This window comes from Crinia signifera, chromosome 6, assembly GCF_055691185.1.
Source record: "Crinia signifera chromosome 6, ASM5569118v1, whole genome shotgun sequence".
NCBI classification, from domain to species: Eukaryota; Metazoa; Chordata; class Amphibia; order Anura; family Myobatrachidae; genus Crinia; species Crinia signifera.
Genome location: NC_139222.1, coordinates 127,724,378 through 127,752,356, shown reverse-complemented (window position 1 = coordinate 127,752,356; position 27,979 = coordinate 127,724,378). Strand labels below are relative to the sequence as shown.

The following is a 27,979-nucleotide window of genomic DNA, read 5'->3' as shown; positions in this document are numbered from 1 at the left end:
AAATTGGTAACTGCGGATGTAAAATCCCTCTATACTATTATACAACATGTAGATGGTATAGAGGCGACAAAATATTTTTTGGTGAAGAACAATACTAATGAAAAAATGGTCAATTTTATCACAGAGGGAATAGAGTTGGTTTTAACAAACAACTTCTTCTGGTACGAGGGAGACTTCTTCTTACAGGTAGCGGGTTCAGCAATGGGTGCCAAGCTGGCACCAGGATATGCCAACCTGTTCATGGCTCATTGGGAGGATGAGCAGGTATGGACGGGTCATCCCTGGATTGCCAGCTTGGCCCTATGGACCCGCTACATAGATGATATCCTATTCATCTGGAGGGGTGATGACATATCCCTACAAAATTTCTGCCAACATCTTAATAATAATCCATATAACATTGAACTGACATATACCATTAGTGACAGAGAGATAAATTTCCTAGACCTTACGATCTATGTCGAGGATGAGGTTATTAAGACAAAAAACTTCGTAAAGCCCACTGACTGCAACTCCTATATAGGATGTGATAGCAATCACCATAAAAATTGGACCAAAAGTATCCCCAAAAGTCAATTCCAGCGTCTAAGACGGAATTGCACAGATTTGGATGTTTTCAACTCACAAGCCTGTAGTATGAGGAAAAATTTCTTAGATAAAGGATATAGTCCATCAGTGGTTAATAAAGCCTTAGAACAATACCAGACCTGCTCTAGAAGTGATCTGTTACAGGACAATCCTAAAAAGGTGAATAAAGAAGAGCAAGAAATAGCCTTTATCACCAAGTTTACTTCGCAACACAAAGTAATAGAGAAAATTATTTCTGATCATTGGAATATCCTTACTAAAGATCCTCTGTTGAATAAACATCTAGGTCCTAGCCCAAAATTTGTATATAGACGGGCAGACAATTTGCGGAGCATGCTGGTGAGAAGTGCCTTACCAGTAGATAAAAGACCTTCACGTATAACATCAAAAGGCTTTTATAGATGTGGTCAATGCTCTATGTGTAAAACCTGTCAGACAGAAAATAAGATTACCCAATACAAATCTTCTGTCACGGGACATGAATACACTATAAAAGACTTCATTACTTGCGGGACTAAGAATGTCATATATTTGTTGGAATGCATGTGTGGTACCCAATATGTGGGCAGAACGGGCAGAATGCTCAAAGAAAGATTAGGGGAACACATTCGCAATATCAAAAAAGGAAACGAACTTCATAATGTATCTTTACATTTTAAAAAAGAACATGCATGTGATGTTAAATTTTTAAAACATTTTTGTGGCATTAAAACATGTAATAAAAATTGGAGGACTAAGAACACAGAACAGGATTTAGCAAAACTTGAAATGAAAACTATATTCGAACTCAAAACACTGATCCCAAGAGGTCTTAATGTAGATTTCGAATATAAATGGTTTATCTAACAGGAGAAATTCTTTTAGGGTGTTCAGTTTTATATTTGATACTAATATCTTGTTTCTGTGTTTGTTTGTCCCTCTTTTATACCCGGCTCTATATATATATATTATTATGATATGTGTGACTGTTTGTATCGATGTTTTTATGACATCGATGTTTTTATATAAAAAATCTTTTTTACTGATGTTTTACTACATATTTTGCACTTTTGTACTTTTTGTATTTTTATATGCTTATTTTATATATGTAATACCATGTATGTATGTATGTATTTATTATGCGGTAATAAGCTGCTTAAATATAAAAGAGCCGGGTCTAGAGATTATAGGTATTAACCATGATAGGTGGAAACGCGATCATGTGACTTTGCCATTCAGTATAAATCGAATACTGTGATAGACAGCAGTACGTCTTGAAGAAGGAGGAATCCGAAACGCGTTGACGTCAGTACTGCTTGCTGGCTCACTCTACTCCAGCGTGTTAGACAAGGTGAACAGGAACCGTCTGCGTCTCTGTCCCATATGCGTCTGCAGCGCCTAAGACAAAGAACTTTCCATCTCGCAGCAAGTGTCCTGGATTCCCTTCAGTGTGTGTTTTTATCGTGTTATATCTTTGAATAAATCTTTGTGACCTATCCTTGGAGACTGGATCCTGATTTTAAAGATACCATTACGTGAACGCGAGTCTGAAATAAAAAGTAAGTTGTACCCTATCTGCTTATTGCCATTGATTGATGCTGATATTTGGAAGAAACAAAGATACCTTTTTGTGTATTCGTGATTGAACTAATAAGTAAGTGCCCAGGATAAACACATTTTCCTGCTTAAAGAAACTGCTACGTGAACTCGAGACAGAACTATTAAGTAAGTGTGGTTATTAACCCACCAAAAAACGTCAGCTGTGCTCTGATCTCCAGCTCACGAACAAGTTTCCATCAAGCGCTGGTTGTCCCACCTTTTGTATTTGCATAGGGAAATGAGATATGTTGGGAACAGTGACCTACTCTACCACCCCTCCAATGCCTAGGCCAATCCTATATAGCACCACCTTGCCTAACCATGTACCTTGCCCTACCCTCACTCTGCCTTACCCATTCTCTGATAGTCTACTTCCAGTCTTAGCACCCCCAACACAGATCATTGCCTCCTTATCAGACATTAGTCACCCCACCCAGCTGGCCTTTCTCCACATCTGTCCCAGCATACAGCAGACATATCTTTCCTCCCCCGCACACCCATCTCTAAATTGCATTATGGCAGTGACGACACCAGACCCCATAAGTCCATTGGGCGCTAGGTGCCCACCTGTACCACCTTGTCAGTAATACAGCACTTATCTGAATATTCTGTCAAAATCATAGCCAGTTAGCACTGTCTTTTCTGCTCTCAGTTTCTTTTTGTCCCCATCAGCCAGTATTGTTTATGTCAGCATTCTTTTTTTTCTAGCATGTTTTGTGACTATCATCTGGGGAGATATGTTGTATTCATCCCTGGTTCAACCAATCTAATACATTCACCTATGCTCCTGATGAGGTCTAAGTAGAAGTTAGAGGACTAGTTTAACCATTAACCGTTTTCTTCATTCAATAGGGGAACCTTACACCTGGATGTACGTTTGCTGAGTCTGGGGATAAACCAATGCTCCCAAGAACCAGTCTGGTTTGCAAATACTCACAACTGCGATGAGAACAGTACACAGGTAATGGGGTACTATAGATGGGTAACGGGTTTTAGAACGGAATATTTTTTAAACCAAGATACTGTGAAGTGGATTCTGAGTACAGCAGAAAATGTAGAAAGTTACTTTGCACCTTGGAAAATAATGTATGTTGCACTGCAGGTGGGGAAGATTTCAAATATGCAGAGACGTTTAGATTGAGAGGGACGGATCCAAACTCCTACCTAAGTTGTACTTTGAAATAAAAGTTTCCACAATTTGAGGGTTGCATATGAAAGCAGTTGTATGTTAGGAATAATGCTCTACTGAAAAGTATTACAGATATTAAAAGTCATCTCAGTTTTTCTTCAACCTGTCTAAATTGCATTCTGCTATTATATGGTTACAGAATGCATATATATATACAGTAGGGACTGTATATATATATATATATATATATATATATATATATACACCATTTAATATAAGTTGCATGTCTGAAATCCCTAACCTCAGAAATTGGCAATATATTTATTATTGGTACTCATTGAGTAAGGATGGAAATGTACAGAAGGAATGTCCTATATATATGTAGTTGTTTGTAATTTACATGTTCTGATATATGTCTCCTCCCTTAGTGCTTGTCAGAGGAAAGTGAGGGCTCCATCTTGAACAGGTACCGATGCGTGTGCCAGCCAGGCTATTACTGGACACAGCTGGAGGGTAATGGTACATGGCCTGTACATATTTCTTTTTATATGCATGTATGTATGTATGTATGTATTCTCAAATACACATATGTCCCTCAATTTATTGGGACAACACTTTGTGTGTGTGTGTGTGTATGGGGGGGGGATTATATGTTTATGTAGCCCTCAAGTAATGATGTTTTGTTTTTGCTTATTTATAAAAAAAAATCATACACTAGCTTGGCATGTTTGTGTTTACGTGGTGTGTGCCTATACTGTAACCTGTGCATACTCTGCAGGCTTAGGCAATTCTTACCCGGGAGTTACTGCCTGTATGCGCTGTAGTAACGGCTGTGATACTTGCGTGGATGACTCTCCTTGCCTGGTAGAAGAAGACTGGGTTCTCCGTGTTACAGTCTTGTCCTTGCAAGCTGCTGCTATGATGGGAGTCTTCTTGAGTATGCTGGTTTCCTATAACTTCCGAGAGAGCAAAGTGAGTATATGAGAGCTACGAAATTTTGCGTACACATGCTTTTCGCCATAAATATACTTATCTTTTCCTGCATACTATAAGCTTTAACTCCTTGTTGACTTTTCAAGACTATCTTGCATTTTGTGCAGTATCTAAACATTGTTACCATTTGCAGAATGAGTTTGAGACATTTTCATAGATAAATATGTATATTTATCTGTGAAAATCAGCAATATGGATGATATCAAAACATAGATCCCTTACACTAGCCATAACAAATAGGTGAGTGTTGAATATAATCAGTTGTGATTGGTGTATTCATTGGGATTTATGCATCTTGATAGCTACAACAGCTGGCGTGTCAAACAGTTACATCTTAACGTGTTAACATATCGTATTCCTGAATAATACCACCTGCATCTTGTCTCTTCCCATACAGAGGATTCGGGCCTCGGGTCTTCTCCTCCTGGAGACAATCCTCTTCGGGTCACTGCTGCTATACTTTCCAGTGAGTGAAACAAATCTGTTTATTGCATCTGTCACTGCACATGAGCCAGAAGAGATTTGTTCCGTTCTCTTGTAACACCTGTTTGTATTTCAGGTATTTATCGTATATTTCAAACCAGGTGTGTTCCGCTGCGTGGCTCTTCGTTGGGTCCGTCTGCTTGGGTTCTGCACAGTATATGGGACCATTGTGCTGAAACTCTACAGGTGAGAACTGGAATTAGTATAAGTCATGTATGATTTAATGTAAGTATATATATGTAAATGTATGATACCAATATATCATACTTGTAATGACACAGGGTGATGAAAATTTTCCTTTCGAGGACTGCTCAGCGCGTGCCCTACATGACAAGTGCGCGTTTATTACGAATGTTGTGCATCATTTTGGTGGTCTGCACCTGGTTCCTTGTGGGATGGACCATAGGGACATTGGAGAATCTACAGAGAGGTATTCAGGTGGTCATCCGCACGCAGACACAGGAAGGGCAGATTTTTAATACATGCGATTATGACCGCTGGGACTACATGATGTCTCTGGGTGAGTTGGCTATGATTACATGCAGATAACATGTTGTATAATGAACTATATTTTTACAAAATGTAATTGTGGAAGAAGGGGATTTACAGTATCTGGATGGCGTCTAGGGAACAATCTGGCACACTGTAAATCAATGTCATCATGAACTGTGCTCTCTCTCTCTTCAGCTGAGTTGCTCTTTCTGTGCTGGGGCAGTTACCTGTGTTATGGAGCTCGTACAGTGCCCTCTGCTTTCCATGAACCCCGTTATATGGGCGTAGCGATACACAATGAGATGCTGATATCAACTGCATTCCACATTATAAGGTGAGACTACATAGTCCGCCCTTCAATCCTTTGATTTTCACTTCAGTCAGAGGTGGACCTACCATTGGTGCAGCAGGTGCAGTGCACCCAGGTCCTTGAAGACTAAGGGGTCCACTTCTTTGTCTCCCACCCAGTTTTCCCTGTCACACTCTGCCTCCCCCTGCATCTCTGTCACCCTCTGCTTCTCCTTTCACCCACTGCAGTGTTGCATATTGTAAACTTGGGTTGGGGTGGAGGTGGGGGAACAAATGATAGTTGTGCACCTGAACTCATCACCCACAAGTTCTGCCACTGACTACAGTACATTTTTCCAACCTATGTCAATGCGTGCAACTAATGTATAAATTGTGCAATGATTTGTCGATTATGCATCCAGAAAACATAATTTTGATGGTTTTACTAAATATTGAGTTGGATAAAGCAGTACAGTAGTCTCTAGATGTCTAGTTCATTAGAATCTCACCCTTTAAAGTCCTAGATCATAAATTGCAATATAAAAGTCACTCTGTGAAGTTCTGTTACACTTTGTTCTCCACACTAGGTTTGTTATGGTCCCATCTCTTCATCCGGATTGGACCCTGCTTCTGTTCTTCATTCATGCGCATGGAACAGTCACAATGACACTCATCTTGTTGTTTGTGCCCAAGGTAAATCATAATTAGTGTGTTCATACATTTATGTAGGAGATGCTTTCTCTCCAGATCCCAATGAAAGCGCCTATGTTAGTTCTTGCATGCAGGAGGTCCTCCAAGGGAAGAGATAGCCGAGGTGTATGAAGATGAACTGGACCTAAGACGATCCCGATCCAATCTAAACAGCAGTATCACATCAGCTTGGAGTGAGCATAGCTTGGACCCCGACGACATCAGGGTAAGACAGATTTAAACAAATTAGTCTGAAATCAAGGTCAATATTAGGATGTCTGTGCTTTGTAAATAAAAAAGAAAAGAAATTGAGTGAGCTCAACACAGAACAAAAGTATTATTGCTATTACATTCCATTGGTTACCAACTAGAGTATTCCACTGTTATCCAGCCTATGTCTTCACTGTATGTGACTCCACCTAGTAACCTATGCCCTACAGTTTACTCACTGAGCTGGGATACCAGCATTTCTGAGACAATGACCCCAAATATTAGCATTGCCCCTTACTTTTATCACTTAGCTCAACAATGAGCCTGATAGGCCAACCTGAACATCATAGTATACCATCACTAGTGATCAGGGCCGCTGAGAGGGGGAGGGGAGCGGGTACTAATTACCCAGGCTTGCTGGAGGGCCTGGCGGGGGCCCTGTCCGACCCCCCCTTCCCCCTCCATCTCTCCCAGGCCAGCAGCAGCACACACCTCTACAGCAGTGTTTTTCAACCACTGTGCCGTGGCACACTAGTGTGCCTTGAGCTGTTCTCAAGTGTGCCCCCAGATCTAGAGCTGCCCAAACCAGTTTACAGCCTCCACCAGTTCAACTGTTATTTACTGGTCTCTTCTTTTCATGTTGTAGGCAAATGTATTTTATTTTTACTACCTGTGGGGACCAGATTGTTTTTTTATATGGGGACAATATGTTTTTTTTTCCCTGTAGGGGCCAATGTGTTTTGTCCTGCTGGGATCTCATGGTGTGCCTTGGCAATATTAAAATCTTATTCAGTGTGCCGCAAGGTAAAAAGGTTGAAAATCACTGCTCTGCAGCATGTGCTGTGTTTACAGAAGGCTCAGCATGAGCATCTCACTGTCAGCACAGCACATGCTGTAGGTGTGCTGCTGCTGTTCAATAATCCTCCCCTTGACTTTAGAGGGTTTTTTCACCCACCTTAAACATTTTGGGCTGGGCTGCCGCTAGGAATTTTGGGGCCCGGGACTGATTTTCAGTCCCCCCCCCCCCCCCCCCCCCAATTGCTCACCCAGTGGCAGCAACGTGGCATCACCCTTCTGCATCCCCTCGGTCGCGCTCGGCGTTTCCGCGGTTGTGAGCGCATATTGCACAGTGCAGCCTGCAGAGCACCGAGCCTGGTACACAGAGGGGAGTAACCGGATGATGCTGATCGGCTTTCCCCCTCTGTGTCCTGCGCTCTACGCTCTGCGGGCTGCCCTGCGGGCTGCCCTGTGTGGTGTGTGTACCTGGCTGGCTGGGGAGCCGCCAAGTGGGAGGCAGTGTGCAGGCAAGGGGGTGGCGTCATGGGCAAAATGAGCTGCCTGGGACAGCTGTACCCACGGCACCCCCCTTTAGGGGTGTGGCCTAATCGTGGGAGGCGGCCACGCCGGGGCCCGGCAAACCTCTCGGCGGCCCTGCTAGTGATCCCAAAAATTTGCTTGTGCCATATAGTATATCATAACTACAGCAAGCCAGCACGAATGAGCAAGTGTTTTGTTTTTTTAGTTAATAAATAACAAATAAAAAAATCACACAAACATCGGTTGTTATTATAGACAAAAAAAACTTATTAAAGCTACTTTCGAACGCATTCATGATTCAGGTAACAATTTCCAGCTGGTGCTTATTTGTTAGGAACCAAGCAAAAAAGATGCTAATGATCTTATTCCAAAGCTTAAAACAATAACTGTCTGGGGTCCAAGAGGTAAATTTTCTTTAGGTGCATACACATTAGACTAGGCATGTCCAAACTGTGGCGCTCCAGCTGTTGTGAAACTACATATCCCAGCAAGATTTGCCATAGATTTTTAGTTTTCCTAATAGCAAAACTGTGGCAAGGCATGATCGGTCATATAATGTTTCACAAAAGCTGTATTCGCACGGCAGCAGGAGGCGCGCATTTGCCCAGCGCTAAGCAGCAAATTACCACTGAAGGAAACATATGGTGAAATGTAAGGTGAGAGATTTGGCAAGAAATATCTAGGTTTTTTTTTAAAGCGGCAATCATTTATACGGCAAACTCAAACTGGTGTTGCAGTGTAAATGACTGCTTTAAAATAAAAAATAAAAAGATTTCTTACCAAATCTGATTCTCTCACCCTATAACATTTCCCCCATAGAATTTGACGGCAGATAAGAACCACTTGGCCCATCTAGTCTGCCACTTTTTTAAACATGTTACCTCAAACCATATTTGATCCTTATTGCTTTGTAAGGATATCAATAGGGTGTGCGGACGTCTCTCCGCCAGTCGGGATTCCGACAGTCATTACTCCGACATCGGAATCCCGACTGCTCCCTCGTGGGGGTCCACGACCCCCATAGAGGGAGAATAAAATAGGTGGCGAGCGCAGCGGGCCCACAAGGGGCTTAATTACTCTCCCCCCGCTGTGCAGTCGGGATTCCGACGTCGGACTAATGACTGTCGGTGTGTTATACCACACCCTATCAATATGCCTATCCCAAGCATGTTTAAATTGCTCTACTGTATTTGCCTCTACCAGCTCTCATGGGAGGCTATTCCACTTATCCACTACCCTTTCTGTGAAGTTATTTTTTGATCAAAACCCCCCCTGAATCTTCCTCCGTCTAGTTTCAGTGCATGTCCTTGTGTTCTGTTGCTACCATTAGGCAGGTTAAGGCAGCTGCCTAGAGCACTGGCCGCTGGAGGACACCATTTGTTTAGCCCAATATTTAATCAATGTACCACCAAAATAGCAGCGGGTCCCATGATCACCTTTTTCGGGTTTTTTTATACAGTTTTGTGGTTTTCTGAGGGGGGGGGGGGGGCAAGATAAAACCAATCAGCGAGATGCCCGCCCCTCAACAGGAGCAGTATTATACAGCTGAAGGCAGCTATGGGAGCTGTGCCTCCCTGTCTCAGCAGCAGCCCGTCCAGAGGAACCATGTAAGATAGGGAACGGTAACCAGCAGTAGCAACCAGTCAGAAATAAATAGATGGTAGCAGCAATGGGGAACATTTTGTGATGCTGCAACCAGTGTGCCGGGCCAGGCAGCAGCAGTGCCGGTACAAGGTCCACCAGTGCTCTCTGTATGCTGATCCTGACAGCCGGGGAGGCTCCCCTGCTGGCTCCTCGGCTATCAGGCAAAATGCTGTAGCCAAGCTTTATCGAATATCAGGGTGATTAGGGAACCAGGGCAGTGGCACACCCTCTTCAAATTAGTGATAATTTCTCCTCCTATCATTAAATATAGAAACAAATAATTTCACCATGCCCCAGAATAGGCAGGCAGGGGCTTGAGTCATCAGTGATATCTCTTTCCCCCCCCAGACGATGGGTTCAGTTTAAAAATATGCTGCAGTGGGTTATGACAGGTTACTTACATACAGTCTTTGCTAGATCTCATACTGGGAGCCAGGGACGATATGTTAACTACTGTATATACACTTGAATAGTGGCAGACTACCCCTTACTCCCAGAGTCTGTGAGACCTCTCAGGCAGGGAGAATGCAGAAGAGCTGCAAATGCATTATACGTGCAGCACGTATGATCTGAGGATCGATCTCTCGACCCTCAATACAGTCAGGTGGTTGGAAAACATATCAAACACCTAATATGTACCCTCATCTGACTTACTGGGAAATTTAGTCTTTCCTGGTAAGTTTTGTATTGTAGGCCATGCACCATTTTAGTTGCCCTTCTTCGTACAGTCTCTAATGTATTTATATCCTTCTGAAGATATGACCTCCAGAACTGAACACAATACTCTAGATGAGGTTGTACCAATGACCTATACAGTGGCATTATTACTTCTTTCTCTCTATTGCTTATTCCTCTCCCTATGCAACCAAGCATCTGACTTGCCTTCTTCCTTTCTTTGTTACATTGCCTACCTGCCTTTAAGTAGTCACCTAGATCCCTCTCCTCCTCAGTAGTTTCCATTATAGTGCCATTTATACTATATTTAGTCTATGGATATTTGAGACCCAATTATCTGAATTCAATAATTAATTCAGTTGCTACAAACTGAAACTGCTGTCTCTCACATGCTGGGGCCACCCAGCACAAGGCAAGTCCAGCCAGCATGTAACGTCCCTCCCAGCAATGCAGCTAGGTTTAAAAGGGGTATTACAAATAAGACAAACACACATGTAACATTGAACATTGAAAGGTGAATACAAGGGGAAGGATAGGTGTGTTTATTAAAATCGGTGGCCTGCTCAATTCGCACTGTTATTGTTACACAGGTTTGTCTTGGGTTTCAAATGTGTTTGTACAATAAATTTGTCTCAAAATTCACGTATATGTGTGCTCCTTGAAATAAATTTCTGAATGAGTACCGTGTCTCTTTATTTGCTCTCAAAAGAAGTTATGTCAATGGTCTTGCAGTAAATGAAACAAAAATGTCACACATTGATCATCAATATTGCAATGTGGTCATAATTCCCATAGGAAACTGTGATAAATCAATAAATAGGTGGTTAGGACAGTTCTTAAGTCGACTTAGTGTCGTAAGATGATGTCAAAATAGTATCATACAATAGGTTTCCAAAGTTATTGATACAATGAAGTATCTGGTCTGGTGTTGACTTTCACTGTCGACACCCTGTGTGTTGATCAACACCTGTTAGTGGGTAGTGTGTTCAGATATAGAAGGACCTAGATTGTAGATAAGAACACTTGATTTTGTTCTTATTTATTGATACAATGAGGTATCTAGTCTGGTGTTGACTGTCACTGTCGACACGTAATGTGTCGGTCGACACCTGTTAATAGGTGGAGTGTTCAAATATAGAGGAACCTGAGATGTAAATAAGAACTCTAAATTTCATAGGGTGACTGGCACTGATCTCACTAAGTGAGTCGTTAGATATTCTAGTCGACTTGGTGTCGTCACATTAGATCAAATATTATTACGTAAATGTAGTGCAATAGGTTCCAAATATATTTATATAGTATCGCGTCAGGTGTTAACAGTCACTGTCGACACACTGTGTGTCGGCCGACACCTTTCAGTGAATAATATACTCAAAAAACACCGTTAAGTAATGGGAAATGTGCGTGTTTTTAGGAGACAGTGTTCATACTTCCATTCGACAAATGAAGATTTATCGTGCAGACTATGTATGCAGATAAATGATCCCTGTGGCGTATGCCGCACTAATACTGTGATAACAGCGGGTCTCTTAGTTAATGAACCAGCTCTATGGCTGTATGTTAGACCCCTGTTTAATCAGTATTACACAGGGATGCGTGCTTGCTTTATAGATGACACGCTGCAATGGGAAATGTGCGTGTTTTTAGAAGACAGTGTTCATACTTTCAGTTGACACACAAAGTTTTATCGTACAGATAAATGAGTTGAGTCCCTTCAGCAGTTAGTTTGCTGGTGGGTCAGACACGTCATTTTTATTGTAACAATTGTTAAGTAGCAATATTTTTACCAATGAAAAAAAAAAAATAAAAAAAAAATATTGCTACTTAACAATTGTTACAATAAAAATGACGTGTCTGACCCACCAGCAAACTAACTGCTGAGGGGACTCAACTCATTTATCTGTACGATAAAACTTTGTGTGTCAACTGAAAGTATGAACACTGTCTTCTAAAAACACGCACATTTCCCATTGCAGCGTGTCATCTATAAAGCAAGCATGCATCCCTGTGTAATACTGATTAAACAGGGGTCTAACATACAGCCATAGAGCTGGTTCATTAACTAAGAGACCCGCTGTTATCACAGTATTAGTGCGGCATACGCCACAGGGATCATTTATCTGCATACATAGTCTGCACGATAAATCTTCATTTGTCGAATGGAAGTATGAACACTGTCTCCTAAAAACACGCACATTTCCCATTACTTAACGGTGTTTTTTGAGTATATTATTCACTGAAAGGTGTCGGCCGACACACAGTGTGTCGACAGTGACTGTTAACACCTGACGCGATACTATATAAATATATTTGGAACCTATTGCACTACATTTACGTAATAATATTTGATCTAATGTGACGACACCAAGTCGACTAGAATATCTAACGACTCACTTAGTGAGATCAGTGCCAGTCACCCTATGAAATTTAGAGTTCTTATTTACATCTCAGGTTCCTCTATATTTGAACACTCCACCTATTAACAGGTGTCGACCGACACATTACGTGTCGACAGTGACAGTCAACACCAGACTAGATACCTCATTGTATCAATAAATAAGAACAAAATCAAGTGTTCTTATCTACAATCTAGGTCCTTCTATATCTGAACACACTACCCACTAACAGGTGTTGATCAACACACAGGGTGTCGACAGTGACAGTCAACACCAGACCAGATACTTCATTGTATCAATAACTTTGGAAACCTATTGTATGATACTATTTTGACATCATCTTACGACACTAAGTCGACTTAAGAACTGTCCTAACCACCTATTTATTGATTTATCACAGTTTCCTATGGGAATTATGACCACATTGCAATATTGATGATCAATGTGTGACATTTTTGTTTCATTTACTGCAAGACCATTGACATAACTTCTTTTGAGAGCAAATAAAGAGACACGGTACTCATTCAGAAATTTATTTCAAGGAGCACACATATACGTGAATTTTGAGACAAATTTATTGTACAAACACATTTGAAACCCAAGACAAACCTGTGTAACAATAACAGTGCGAATTGAGCAGGCCACCGATTTTAATAAACACACCTATCCTTCCCCTTGTATTCACCTTTCAATGTTCAATGTTACATGTGTGTTTGTCATATTTCGCTTAGTTTTAGTTACTATTTAATAAAAGTTAAATTTTACCTTATTTAAGGACCTCATAGGTGCACCCCACAAGGACATACCTTCTTTCTCTCTTCCAAAAAGCTAACTATTTTTGTGTCCCGAGGTCGCACACCTCCCGCAGTAAACCAATATATTGTAGGCTTACGCCATTTGGTTATATTTAGGGGGGTCCTATTTTCCTCACCAATGTAATGAGGATCCTGTGCGGATGACCATCCTTTCTTTTTGGTGGTATTACAAATAAGCACAGCTGGACATTTTTACCTGAATACTTAAAACATTCAAAAGTGGCTTTAATCATTTATGTGCTTTTGTTTGAATATAGTGGCATTTAGGAGTGATTATAACATTTGCATACATTTTTATACCAGCCTGTATTTATGTTAAATTGTGGTGTATATATTTACTTTATTTGTTATGTATTCAATTTAGTTTTTTTAAACCACCTGCTCCCTATAAAACCATGGATATTTATTTAGTGGTTTGTTTGTTTGTTTGTTTGATTCATGGCTTCCTGTATTTGTATTTTTTACTTATTGTTTCCCTTCTTTTGTCCTTTCTTTCTTTTTCTTTCCTTTCCCCCTTATTGTTTGTTTTAATATTATTACAGTTCAACTACTGATATGTTTTTTAATATATGTATTTATATTGAACTAAAAGATCTGTATTGTAAAATTATTTTTCTTCAATAAAAAAACATTTCAGATAAAAAATAAATAAATAATAACAATAATAAAAAACACCTGCTCATCAGTGCTGGCTTGCTGTATCTATGTCTACATTTGACGAGTGGGGTATTAAAAATTTTTTTCCGGCTGCTGGTGAGCTGGGTGATTAGTAATGGACCTCAGTACCAAGTCATTTTTTTGCTATAGTTACTTAAAGTACACTAATACAAGCACACTTACATAACTGACCCCTCAGTACATTCACAATATTGTTCGAATATACCATCCTGTCTGCAATATACTAGAATGTGTAATATCATCAGAGATATAGTCATAAAATAACTAGAAAAGATGGGCAATGATTACACCATTAGCATTATTCAGCCAACTCTGATGACTGCCTGGCTTTACATGTGACATTAGTTTATTTATTAGCATCACAGCTATTTTATATCACTTGTCATGGGCAGGGCTGACATCGAGGGGGTAATGTGGGTACAGCTGTTCCGGGCCTGGCCTCTCTGACAGAGGGAAGGGCCCAGGCCGGTCATTTTGCCCACCGCAAACCCCCCCGCAGTCAGCCTCCGCTGAGCTGCCCCTATTGGAGCCCACTGCTTCCGGAGTCCTTCTAGAGGAGCACAGGCACCGTATGGTGAGCCAATCAGAGCTTGCGTACCGGCAGTCTCTCTGATTGGCTGCTAGGCCACAAGCTCTGATTTTAAATGTCGCATTTTCCAGGTCTCCCAGTGTTTCAACAACTGTCACATTTTACCTGGTGATCTGGAAAACATGAACTGTTAGGGATTCTTGAGGACAAAGTTTGGGAACCTGTGAGTTGAAATGAATGACTTTACAGCAGGTAGTCCAGCCCTTGATGTATATATCACTTTCGGAACAAGTAATGAGACTGGGGCATGAGGTATCAGTTCAGAAAAGAGAACTTAGCAATATTTATATCCTAGTCAATTATACAGCACTAATTTTAGTTAATTGCAATAAAAAACACTACATAGAATGCTTACTTTAGGAAAATAGATGTTAAATACTATAGCAACAAAAAGACTAATACGCAGTCTATTTCCAAGTGGTCTTATCTATTTTATGTCAAGGGGGGGATTTATCTAACTTCTAAAGAGTGGAAACCATATTTGACCTGTCATTTTCTAGTATGTACTGGATACATGCTTGCTAGTAGCCAGGTAGTCACACCGAGCAACCTCTCCACTTCTTGAAAGGTTTATACATTTCCCCAGTGTCTGAGAATTAAAAATATAATAATAATTTACTGGGGTAAATTTACTATGATGGATGTTCTATTCAAGATGAGATGTTGCCTATAGCAACTAATAATTATCTATATTATCTCCTAGAAAATCCTAAATAAATAAGGATAATCTGAATGGTTGGCCACTACTGTGCCACAGCACCAACAACCCTATATACCATGCCCCATAGCATATCAGCACCATATACCACATACACCAGCCTGAGACCAAAAGTATACAGTATCAACAACAGTGGCCCCATATACAGGCCTTTTTGCCTCCGTTTACATTCACCACTGATACTCATGAGTAGTACTCTCATACACTGTCAAATGTATTTTCTTTAAAGTAAAAATAAAATAAAAACCATTTTGAGAAGCACACAAATCTAAGTTTATTCTCACATAATAGTGATCACAAGAATCTGCAGTGTTTTGGTCCAATAAGGACTGTACTGGGGCTGAGCAACAAAATAAGCCATCTGTGTCCTCTACGACCTCAGATGGCTTGTTTTTTTTTTTTTTTTGCTCAGCCTGAGGAAGGTCCATATTGGACCAAAACTTGCAGATTCATTTGATACCCATTATGTGACAAAATTATATTATACATAAACACACACAAGATTTTGACTATGTGTTTAAATAGAGGGGTGATTAAGTCTCACTAGACAAAACGAATTGGGTACGGCTCTACTTCCTCTATCTCAAAATACAAGCTACCTCTTGATCCTTTTTAATTTTGTTTTATTATATTTGTATTTATTTGGGAAAGATATATACATATTATATTGCATACAATTCTAATCTATTTAAGCATTTGCTATTCTTTGTATTTTTTTACGAGTTACCTTTTATAATGTATGTCTTAAAGAAATACATTTGTCATTTAAAAAAAAAAAAAACTAATGCTGGCCATACAGTAGACCAAATTTCATCCAACTAGTTGGTTGTTTGGACTGAAAATCTGGTACTGTATCTATACGGCGCCCCCTTTCCCCAACTTGCCTGGGTGTCACTCTTGACTCTCATCTCTCCTTTGCCCCCCATGTCCAATCCCTGGCTTAATCCTGTATATTTTAGCTATGCAACATTGCTCACATCAGGCCTTTTCTGTACCAGAGTGCGACTAGACTTATTATTCACTCACGGCTTGACTATTGCAACAGTCTACTCACTGGCCTTCCATGCTACCAGCTTGCTCCTCTCTAGTCTGTCCTCAGCTCTGCAGCTAGACTTATCCTCTTCTTCCGCCACTCCACTTCTGCCAAACACCTTTAAGGAAATCTAAACTTACACCCATTCCTTTACAGAATCTTCTTCAAACGCCTCACCATCACATACAAGGCACTTTCGAACTCCACTGCTCCCTACATCTCCAACCTTATTTCCCCAGGACTTCCGTCCTCTCTGGTCAGCCAATAACCGTCGCCTCTCCTCTACCCTGGTCACTGCATCTCATGCGCATATCCAAGATTTGGCCCGCTCCCCTTCACTAGAATGAGCTCCCTCACTTTATTAAACTCTCCCCGACCTTGCAATGCTTAAAACATTCACTGAAAACCCACCTGTTCACCATAGTGTACCCTCCTAGATAACCTAGTACCGCGGCTGCTTTCCCTACCTGCCGCCTTATGTCCTGGCCATCCCTACTGTGCTCAATTCCTGCCTTCAGGCCGATTTGCCTGCACCTCATGTTACCGTTCTGTCTCCCAAGACTGTAAGTTCCTTGGAGTAGGGCCCTCTTCCCTCCTGTTCTCACAGCCTTCTTCTCGCACATCAATTACAGCTCTCTTACCCACCTACCATCAATACCTGCATCTCTTCTCACTTGTGTTCATTCATTTCTACCCCTGACTACCCTGGTAACATGCAGCCTACTCCCCTGCTACCATACATCCCACTACTAAAAATTGTGCTGCTAATTTTTACCTGTACTCAATTCTTCAGTTACTGTTATGTTTAGTATTGTGTACCCAGTATTGTTCTAATTATGTGCCCTATGTACCACTTGTGGTGCCTTATAAAAACGGTACTTGTGTAATAGTATGGTGCCCATTACGTAGTTAGCGTAGCATCCCTGTCAGAATCAGCGTAGTGTTCGTGCGGCCAGCGTAGTTAGCGTAGTCAGTCAGAAGTAGCATATTGTTCCCGCTAGCATAGTAAGCGTAGTCAGCGTCTCTGTCAGAAGTAGCATAGTGTTCCCGTGGCCAGCATAGTCAGCGTCCCTGTCAGAAGTAGCGTAGTGTTCCCGTGGCCAGCATAGTCAGCGTCCCTGTCAGATATGTGTTCCTGAAACACCCCCACTATCCACGCCAGCCCGAATTGTGGCGAGCAGATGCGTTACGCCTCCCCCCGACCTGATCATACCCCCACTATCCACATCAGTGTGGAGTTAATTTTATAAAGTGAGGCGAGCGCAGCGAGCCCGAAGCGTTGCGAGCGCACGCGGAATACATGTAAAGTAATCCATGTGCGCTCGCCACACTTTATAAAATCAACTCCACGCCAATGTGGATAGTGGGGGTATGAACAGGTCAGGGGGACACGTAATGCGTCCCCTTGCGGGGCTCGCTGTGCTCGCCATGCTTCAGGCTGGCGAGGATAGTGGGGGTTTTAAAAGGCGGGTCTCCCTAAAGCGGACACGGGCAGAGTTGCCGTACCCTGCCGCAATAATACTGAGACGCAGGAGCATCTGAGACGCACCTGCGTCTCAGATAGATGGAGTGCCTCTCCGCCGGTGCCCGCATCCCCTCTCCGCCGGCGTCCGCCAGCGCAGGGGATCTGGTAGTTACCGGCGCTGTGTGAGAGGCGCTCACTAGGCTTGCCATGGGCACCTTGGACGGAGCCATGGGCGCCGGGGACAGAGCCGGGCTGCCGCGGAGTCACTACGCTAACAATGCTAGGCAGCTGTTGGACTGCCGCGGAGTCACTACGCTAAGTACGCTAGGCAGCCATTGGGCTACGCTGACAGCGTAGCTTAGCCTATGCTGAAAACGTAGTGTAGCCGTGCGCCGTGCTATTACACAAGTACCTAAATAAATTGTAATAATAATAGTAATATGGGAGTAAATGACAATCAGCTATTTTTCTCACAAACCCAGGAAAATGGTCAAAAAAAATTCAGTCAAACTGTTCATTCAGTCAAACTGTTTAAATCAAACAGATTCAACTACAGTATCTTGTCTGAGTGACAGTTTTTGTCCGTTTCCAGATTTTGGGAACAAATTACTGAATTACAAATTACATATTCTCCCATCCAGTACCAGATTTTTATTCCATCCATCCAACTAGTTGGATATTTGGAGGACAGATGCATCTCAGTGGATGGACTGAATCGGTCTGTCTTTATATACATATTAATGTCGCTGAACCCCTTCCCTCTCTTGCATACTCAAAAACAGTAATTTACCATTACATATATTTAGGGGATACTGACACCCTGTACATTGGGAGTGCACTTATTAACTGTACTTACTTTTTTTTTTAACAAGCAGGTGTTTAGCATTTATCTAGTGTTTTTATAACCATAGATACAACACACACTAGTGGTGGCAAACTTCCATTGTCTCTTTCTCATACAAAAATTCTAAAATATATATGATATATATATATATATATATATATATATATATATATATATACATATATACACACACACACACACACAAACATTTTACTAACCACTGTTCCACCCACATTGATAGCGGGTAGTATATCTCTATTCTGCTAACTGGAGGCTACTCATAGCTGATGCCTGTACTTAAAAATACCTATTTGGTAACAGTGGTTTAAGAGGAAATAACATATGTGGATAACTCTGCTATCATGCCTTCTGCGTTGATTGTCACAAAAAAAAATGTCACAAATCATGAACATAAATGACTAAATACACATTTGCTGGGCAAACACGGATAAAAGATATAAAGTGATCCTATCAATAATATGATAAAAAAAACTACTCCAATATACAATATACTGGAATGTCCATGTTTTCTTAACTTAAAACTGTAACATTCTTGTCTGCAGGATGAGCTGAAGAAGCTTTATGCCCAATTGGAAGTCCACAAAACCAAAAAAATGACCTTAAACAATCCTCACCTGCAAAAGAAACGCAGCTCTCGCCGTGGTCTTGGCCGTTCCATTATTCGGCGCATCACTGAAATCCCAGATTCTGTGACAAAGCAATGCGGACGTGAGGAACGTGAAGGATCACCTGGCTCCATTGGAGGGCATAAGAGAAGGCAACAGGACAGTAGTAGTGTTAAGCTGCGCGAGGAGTCTTTGAGGCAGAGGGTTCTTTCCTTAAGGAAATCACACAGCACATATGACCATATGCAAGAATCCAAGGATACTGGTTCCACTTCCCCACGATTGGAGAGCTCAGCCCGGGATGCCTCCTTACGAGACTCCTTAATGAGACGGAATCTTGCTAGGAATGTATCTCTGCGTTCACGTAGGGATTCTCTTCGTCAGGCCCCCTTGGTCTGTAAATCTCTTAGTGCCCATAATCTGCTATCTGACAAAAAGCCATTGAGTTTACATCCTGGTACTCTACAGAAATCCCAAAGCATGATGGGAAGTGCTAGAGGGAAGGGACCCCTAACAGACATTCCGGCAGAACGAACCATGGAAGGAAGCCGAAACCCTTTATTAGGTGGGAGCTTTGACAAAGCAGAAGTGTGCCCCTGGGAGGTGCAAGAGCTACCATTACCATCTGAAAATCGTTCTCAGAAACATGTCACCTATGCACCTGGTAAATCCAGTAGCCTGGACAGCCCCCATCCATCAGGAAAACCACATGTTTCACGAGTAAAGAAGGGTGAGGTCGGAAGTAAGCACCACAGTTTAGGTAGTAGTGAAGAACCCAGGAGTCCAGAGGAGCAACATCAGCAATGTGGTCAACCAAAGAATGAAAATGGAGGCTCTTCACTCACAATTAGGCCAGGGAGTGCAAAAAGTGTTGAGGGTATGCTTTCCAAAGAAATAGGCTCAGAGCCTATAGCAGTGGTGAAGAAACCAGAGACAATGGAATGTACAAGACCACCACAGAAGAATACACTAAAAAGTCTGGTTCTTGCAGTTAGAGCATTTAAAGGAACAGTTGTAGTAAAAGAGCACAAGGAAAGTATGAGGCAGTCTGTTGATGAAACAGTGGATGCCAAAAAACAGCTGCTTGAAGAGATTTGTCCTTGGGAGACAGAATCTAATTCTAATTTGAACAAAGAAAACCTTCCAGCCTTAAACTTGGCAGATAATAAGGAACCATTTTGCTCCTCACCACAGTTAGGGACATACACAGACAACAACAAGGAACAGGAGGAAAAACAATCTACACCCAAAACCACCAAACATACTTCAGTCAGCAGGTTAGAAAGAATGAGCCAGCTAAAAGAGACAGTTTGCCCCTGGGAAAGTATGGAGGGGCTTAGAAATGTCCCACACAAATCAAACAGTGTGGAAAGTAGAAGAAGTGAAATATGCCCATGGGAGAGCATAGACAGTGAAGGCCCAGGAGGTCCCCTTAGTCAGTCTGGGAGCAATCTTTCCTTCCACAGTCCTCCTGCAGAAGGTAAAAAAGCACATAACGATAATGTATGGGAGGGTGAAGACAAGAGTAGATTAGATATCTGTCCCTGGGAAGGAAAAGATGCAGGGCAGCCAAAAAGAGAAATCTGTCCATGGGAAACAGGTCAAGTAGAAGAAGCAGAAATGGGAGGATTTAGTGGACGCAATCTGGCAATGAAGCTTGAAGTACTGGGTAGGCAAAGAGATGCAGTGTGTCCTTGGGAGAGTGAGGAGTCTGGAGGCTCTCCTAGTGCACTCAGCCAGTCACAGAGCAAGACATTTGATGGGTGCCCCGTTCAGTCTAAAACCTCGGACAGCTTGGATTTGGAAGTTCGAAAGGGAGAGATATGCCCTTGGGAGAGCCTAGATTCTGAAGGAACTCCCGCAACCATGAGTCAGTCCCAGAGCCACAGCTGGGAACCTCCTTCCAAAACACAAGAAGAAACTGCTACCTGGGAACCATCCCAGACCAGCAAGCCATCTAAAAGTCACTTGTACAAGTCACAAAGTAAGCAAGATTCCTTGTGTAGCGGGTCAAGTGAAGAGCTTCGACCACTAACCAAAGTTATGAGTAAGAGTGAAGGTCGCATTGGTGACCTGTATACGTCAGAAACCACTACAAAGTATTCTAGGCGATACCATCACTCTCTGGTAGAAAAAACCAAGAGGTATTCTGATGAGCAGGATACAGGTGTGAAACACAAACTGCGTTCAAACAATGTAGAAACCACAGGGGTTGAAAACTCAAGCAGACTGGCCGATATTTGTCCCTGGGAAGTTCAAGAAGAGCCTCTAGAAGGAAATGACAATCAGGTACCAGCCAATAGTGCTGAGGTGTGTCCATGGGACTTTCAGTAATATTAAACAGTAGGGCCTCACATCAACTCATGAATAAACAGAGTGGAATATTGTGGATGTGGAGATTACAATTGGACATTTTAAGGAGGCTTTTAAATAGGAAGTGAACTGAAAATGAGAATGAGTAAAGATGGGCATGGCAGGTTTCTATTTTCAAACTGCGCAGGTGCAGGTAGAATGGATACTATTGCTATACACTTTCCTGATTTCAAGACATAATAACACGATCAACAAAATAACTTTGTCCTATCGAGTTAAAAACAAAGTTGTGTGATAACAATGATCCTTTGTCTGTTCCCAAGTCTGAAAAATAAACACTAATTTTCTTTGTTTGTCATGTAGCTTTTACATTCTGTACTTAAAATGACAACAGGAGATAATAGCAAACATAAAAAGGAATTCAAATCCCCTTCTGAATGCAGATTCGGCTGGATGTAATGGGTTGAGAGTGCAGTTTAACAGAGCTTCATCTATTTTCAGGACTATACTACATTTCTACATCAGTAAATGGACACATGTTTCAGTCTTCTAGCCTTAAGCTTGGTGCACACTGGCTGATATATCGTCTATTTAAGTGAATGTCCGACATATTATGAGCCCGTTGGTGGGTGATATCACCAATATGTCTGTGAATTATGTCGTTCAAAGACATTGCGTCATCTGCAGAAATTTTAGGCCATCTGGCTATGGGTGCAAACTGTCCATTGACCGCCTGTGCACTAGCATTTGAATTGACCGCCCAGCTGGTAAACTTGACTGACACGTCGAGTGGCCAATCGGTAAATGCGTACACTTGCCTTAATCGGCTGCTTGGTCGGCGCAACGGCAGGTCCGCCAGAGTGTTGGAAAATGTACCCAGATTTAGACAGACATTTTTCTAGTCGTGTCCATCCCCTTCAAGATTAAATCCCTAATTATTGGACAAACTGCTCTAAATAAATTGATATTAATTCAGATATGGATGTTGATTTTGCTAAATTTATTATCAACATAGATTTATAACTTCTAATTAACTATCCATATTATCAAATCAAACTTTCTGGATGTTTCTTTCATTTCTTCAGACTCCTAACTAACCTCGAGCAATGGTTCTCAACTTCGAGTTTAAAAAAAAGGAAGTGTTGTACAGTGTTATGGAAATCAAAACATAAATCGATCAGCAAATGGCTTGATAAAAGGCGCACTAAAAATATATAGTATTTATTATGAAAATATCAATAATAACAAACTCATGTAAAATACAGGTCAATGGTATTCAAACAAAACTTAACTAGATGTTAAAGTGGGCCGCTGTATGTCCAAATAAGCGAGTACCAATAATAGTACTTTAGGTAGTGGATCTGCTAGAAATAGTAATTTCAATTTGGATGTCACCAAATCCTTGCTTTCGATCCTGATCTGGATAAGGACGGAAAAAGGGCCCAAGAGTGTCCAGTTCATAGTGCTTAGCACATTTCATCACGTAATCAATCATACAACTTCTACTTTAACTCAAGTTGTTTTAACAGGATGCTTTGATTATTTTTGTCTGTGGAACAAGTGGGATAATTACCGACTCCAAAACGCACTGTGCATTGTGGACTAGATAGCTTCACATCTAGTTTAAAAAGCATGCAATGTGCTAAATCATTGTGTGTTTTGAACTAGATGCGATGCGATTTTGTGTGTGTGGGAGCGCGCATCGCAAGCCCAAAACGCTCAGTGTGTGGGCACCTTAAGCTGGGTACACACTAGTAGATATATCTGAAGATCAATTGATCTGCAGATCAATTGATCTGCAGATATAGCTAAAGACGGATCGGGTAGCGTTTTCTCCGTACACACTTCCCTATCTGCACCTGCCCATTGAGCAGTCAAGCACCAGCAGTGGCTGTAAGGGCACTCACAGGTATATCAATGGTACATGCTGGCTGATAGTCTGTCTATATTTTGGCCAGTGTCTACAAACCTTTAGAGTAACTCTCCTGCATGATGAAAGACATCCACAAACAATTACCTGTTAGTGGTACTTAAGAATGTTAGGAGGAGTTAAGAAGTCCTGCCCTAGATAATTTTTGGTACTCTTTACCTAGAACGGCGCCCGTCGCGGGCATCGCGGGTACATTTATGTATGGCCGCGACGCGACCGACGCGATTTCCCATTGAAACCAATGTAAAACATGAAAATCGTGTCGGTCGCGTCGCGGCCGGCCATAAACGTACCCGCGATGCCCGCGACGCGATGCTCCCGATTTCCCATAGGAAGCAATGTTAAAAGCCGCGATGGACCCGATTTTAGTGTTAAATGCCTCAATCCACCCGATTTGGCCATAGGAATCAATGTTAAATGGGCCACAGAGCCCATTAACCCTTAAATGTCCCCCCAAATTTTTAACGCCACCCCACGATCCACGCCAACCCGAAGCGTGGCGAGCGCAGCGAGCCCGCGAGGGGCGGCGGTACGCGTCCTCCGACCTTTTCATGCCCTACTATCCACGTCGGCGTGGTGTGAGAATATAATAGTGTGGCGAGCGCAGCGAGCCACCGAGCCCGAAGCGTGGCGAGCGCAGCGAGCCCCGCGAGGGGACGCGGATACCTTCACAGTTATACGCGTCCCCTCGCGGGCTTCACAGGTGTCCGTGGCGACCCGGACACCTGTGAAGCCCGCGAGGGGACGCGTCTACCTGTGAAGGTATCCGCGTCCCCTCGCGGGGCTCGCTGCGCTCGCCACGCTTCGGGCTCGGTGGCTCGCTGCGCTCGCCACACTATTCTATTCTCACACCACGCCGACGTGGATAGTAGGGCATGAAAAGGTCGGAGGACGCGTACCGCCGCCCCTCGCGGGCTCGCTGCGCTCGCCACGCTTCGGGTTGGCGTGGATCGTGGGGTGGCGTCAAAAATTGGGGGGGACATTTAAGGATTAATTGGGCCTAATTCAGGGTTAATATGGCCAAATCGGGTCAATTGAGCCATTTAACAGTGAAATCGCGGTCAATCAGCCTTTTTAACATTGTTCCCTATGGGAAAATCGCGGTGATCGCGGTCATCGCGGGCATCGCGACCATCCAATTTTACCCGCGATGACCGCGATCACCGCGATTTTTACCCCCGACGCCCGCGATTTTGATCGTGGGCGCCGTTCTAGGTAAAGAGTACCCAATTTTTAGACAACAAAGAATAATACTTTGAATGTGAATTTGGCCCATTTTTGACATTTGACTTTTATCCCCTTGTTAGCATTATGCTCCTTTTTCGTAGTAATAATAATTTAAAAAATACCCTATTTCATCTCAGAAATAAGAGCTTTATTCTGCTCAGATGGATGAAGTATTTCCTTAAGCTATAAATTGTATTTGGATCACACATTTCTATTAGCCAATATAGGGGGGTATGCAATGTGCCGCCGCTATTTTCAACGTGGGAAATAGCGGCGGCTCCCCATTCAATGCTGTCTTTAGCGACAGCATTGATGAGGGATCACGGCAGAACGGGCCTGACTTTAGAAGCTGTCGGCCCGTTCTGTCGATAACGGCTGTGGATTGTCGCAATCCTGGCCGCAGATTGACAATCCACGTCCGTTTTCATGGCCACGCCCCCTTTGCACTGAGTGGCAGGCAGGATATTGAATCCCGTCTGTCATTCTGCAGTTGATCGGATCGCAAACGGGCCAGGATCACGGCTGTCGGCGGGGATCAACAGCCGTGATCCCAGATTGCACACCCCCCATAGTGCCATCATATGTAGCACACATCGTTTCTTAAAGAACCTACAGTAATACTCAGAAATCTAATTATAGGATAGATACATGGCTAACAGGGGTTACCTCATGTGGGTGTCTTTTGGCTGCTTATCACAGGCTGCATTCAATGAAGCTGAATGTTCCATCTGTGCTGCCATTGTCTACCAGGATTATGGATCTCTGAATAGTAATACTGGTCTCCTTAGGAATAATTGGCCTGACTGGGGATTTCGATTTCCTGAGCTGACAGAACCGCACTATAGAAGCACTGGGTATTAGCACAAAACAAAAAACTTTGCTTTCCTAAAGCTAGCTACACATGAATATATAATATATCTGCAGATCAATTGATCTGCAGATATAAGTACAAACTGATCAGGCAGCATATAGCTGGCCTGTCAGTGCCTATCTAGTATAAAGCTAACTCATTACAAAAAGATTGCCATGAGTACCTCAAGATTAAATGTTATTTATCAAATACATTTTTTATACTTACAACAATTCATTTTATTTAAAATACTTCATGGCAGCCCTCACTATGGCAGCCCTCACTAAGTCCCCAATCTTCCAATATATAAAGGATTTTTTTTTTCAAAGGATTCACCAACCTTGTGCAGATGTCACTTCTCGCCTTCCACCCTGTTTTTTCGAATGACTCCGAAAAAAAGGATCCTGAGGGAAAAAAAAGGGAGAGGATGAGCTGCCATGAAGTATTTCAAAGAAAGGAATTATCATACGTATAATCCACTGTTTTCTTCTTCCTACTTTATGGCAGCGCTCGCTATGGAATATACCAAAGTGACATGGAAGGGACAAGATATACAATACCTTTAATCCAAGGCCTGAAAAAGTACTTGACTCCCAAAGTGGGCGTCAGTAACATCCAAAGCATAGTGTCTGGAAAAGGTAATACACTGAAGACCAGTTAGCCTCCACACAGATATCTTTTTGCGGACACCTGTGTCTTCTTTGCCCAAGATACTAATACTGTTCTTGCCAAATGTGCCTTAATGACTTCTGGGACCTTACAACAAGCTCTCTTGTAAACAAACAATCACTTCTTTAATCCATCTGGCGATAGTCTGTTTTGTTTGGGTAAATCCCTTCCTGGCTCTCAGCGTTACCAAAAATAAGTTTTGGAGTTCCAGAAAGATTTGATCCTTTCCAGATATATAGAAGTATGTAGCTCACAAGATCCAGCATATGGAGATTTTCTTCTCTCTTGATAGCCGAACTGAGAAAATATGAAGGTAACACAATATGAAGGTAACACAATTTCTTGATTATTACGGAAAGTAGAAACTACTTTCGGTAGGAACAATACAGATTTTTCTGGAAAAAACTTCAAGTATGGTTCTTTTTTTTATCACATTTTATTGCATAGTTTATAATCATATAATCCAAGGAGACAGACAACAGCCCATCATTCACATAAGCCACGCAGGGCAACAATGTCATAAGCGGGATGTTAAATACTTAAGTGTCATTTAAATGTATTTAAATCATTTATACAGAGATATTTTACTACACTATTCAAAATAATAATTTCCATCAAGTTGTCTCCTCGGTTATCTGGGCAAATTGTTCTGTATCATAATATACAAATCTTACCATGACTATAATATAAGGGGTAATCAAACAGATACTACATAGGGAAAAACATAGGGTACAAGGTAATAACCCACCAAAGGTCATATATATCCAACTGAGGGGCAGATTTATTAAGCTCGGTGAAGTGATAAAGTGTCTGGTTTTTATCACTGGCCAATCAGCTCCTACTTGTGCAGTTACAGGCTTGGTTTGAAAAATGACAGGTAGGAACTGATTGGCCAATGATAAAAACCAGACACTTGATCACTTCACAGAGCTTAATAAATATACCCCACATGTATTAAGCATCTCAGTGCAAAACTGTGGTAGTAAGGCAGTCAATTATATTGAAATCTTTAGCCCATAAGGCTTACAACTCTCCTACCCTTCTAAATGAAGTATTAGCAGCCAGGAATACAAGTTTACAAATTAAGAACTTTAGCTTAATAGTTTACAGAGGTTCAAACAGGGAAGATGTCAGAAAACTAAGCACTAATTTGAGATCCCACTGTGGCATAATTGATTTATCCTGGGTACTTAGACTTCTAATGGCGTGACAAAATCTCGCTACCACTTTATTTTTGGCCAGCTTTCTATCCAATAATACATTGAGGGCTGCAATTTGGACTTTGAGAGTTAAAAACAGCCAACCCTTTGGCTAATCCATGACTTAGAAATTATAACAAATGAATTGTGCAAGTTCATAACATCGAAATTGGTGCCAGCCCAAGCAATAAACATTCTTGCGTGTAGTAACAGTTAAATCACTGATTCAGATAAACATTTACTCCTTGACACTGACCAAGTGACTAGTTCGCTGACTAGGAAGTTGGTAGAGTTGTGGGGTGGGTGCACTGTCTAGGATACTCACACAACACCCGCTCATTGAACATAGTAAAATTAAAAAAAAAACACAAAGAAAAGAAGAGTCTGCTTAGCAGTTTTCTCCCTGTACTGTGCCTGCTCCAGTGCACCAAACTAAACTGGCCTACCCATGCTCAGGGGCAATGCTTTGCAACTGCAAAATGAGAAAATGACCACCAAAGAACAAATTTTATTTACTGCCAAAACAGAAAATAGGGGCTA

At 41.9% G+C, this 27,979-nt stretch overlaps 1 protein-coding gene across 2 annotated transcripts in view; it reads left to right on the top strand.

The window, feature by feature from the left end:
• Nucleotides 1-21,917, top strand: part of GPR179 (G protein-coupled receptor 179) — a 57,187-nt gene extending 35,270 nt beyond the window's left edge. Inside the window, exons 2-11 of one of the 2 annotated variants that reach the window (XM_083147119.1) lie at nucleotides 3,019-3,127; nucleotides 3,724-3,808; nucleotides 4,074-4,267; nucleotides 4,686-4,754; nucleotides 4,848-4,957; nucleotides 5,053-5,291; nucleotides 5,459-5,597; nucleotides 6,139-6,244; nucleotides 6,324-6,467; nucleotides 19,189-21,917. In XM_083147119.1, the coding sequence (XP_083003245.1) occupies nucleotides 3,019-3,127; nucleotides 3,724-3,808; nucleotides 4,074-4,267; nucleotides 4,686-4,754; nucleotides 4,848-4,957; nucleotides 5,053-5,291; nucleotides 5,459-5,597; nucleotides 6,139-6,244; nucleotides 6,324-6,467; nucleotides 19,189-21,585 (3,592 nt within the window). In that variant the 3' untranslated portion in view covers nucleotides 21,586-21,917. Of the gene's footprint in view, nucleotides 1-3,018; nucleotides 3,128-3,723; nucleotides 3,815-4,073; nucleotides 4,268-4,685; nucleotides 4,755-4,847; nucleotides 4,958-5,052; nucleotides 5,292-5,458; nucleotides 5,598-6,138; nucleotides 6,245-6,323; nucleotides 6,468-19,188 lie in introns of both variants that reach the window. The other variant, XM_083147118.1, reaches the window with a different exon arrangement.
• The last annotated feature ends 6,062 nt before the right edge of the window (nucleotides 21,918-27,979 follow it).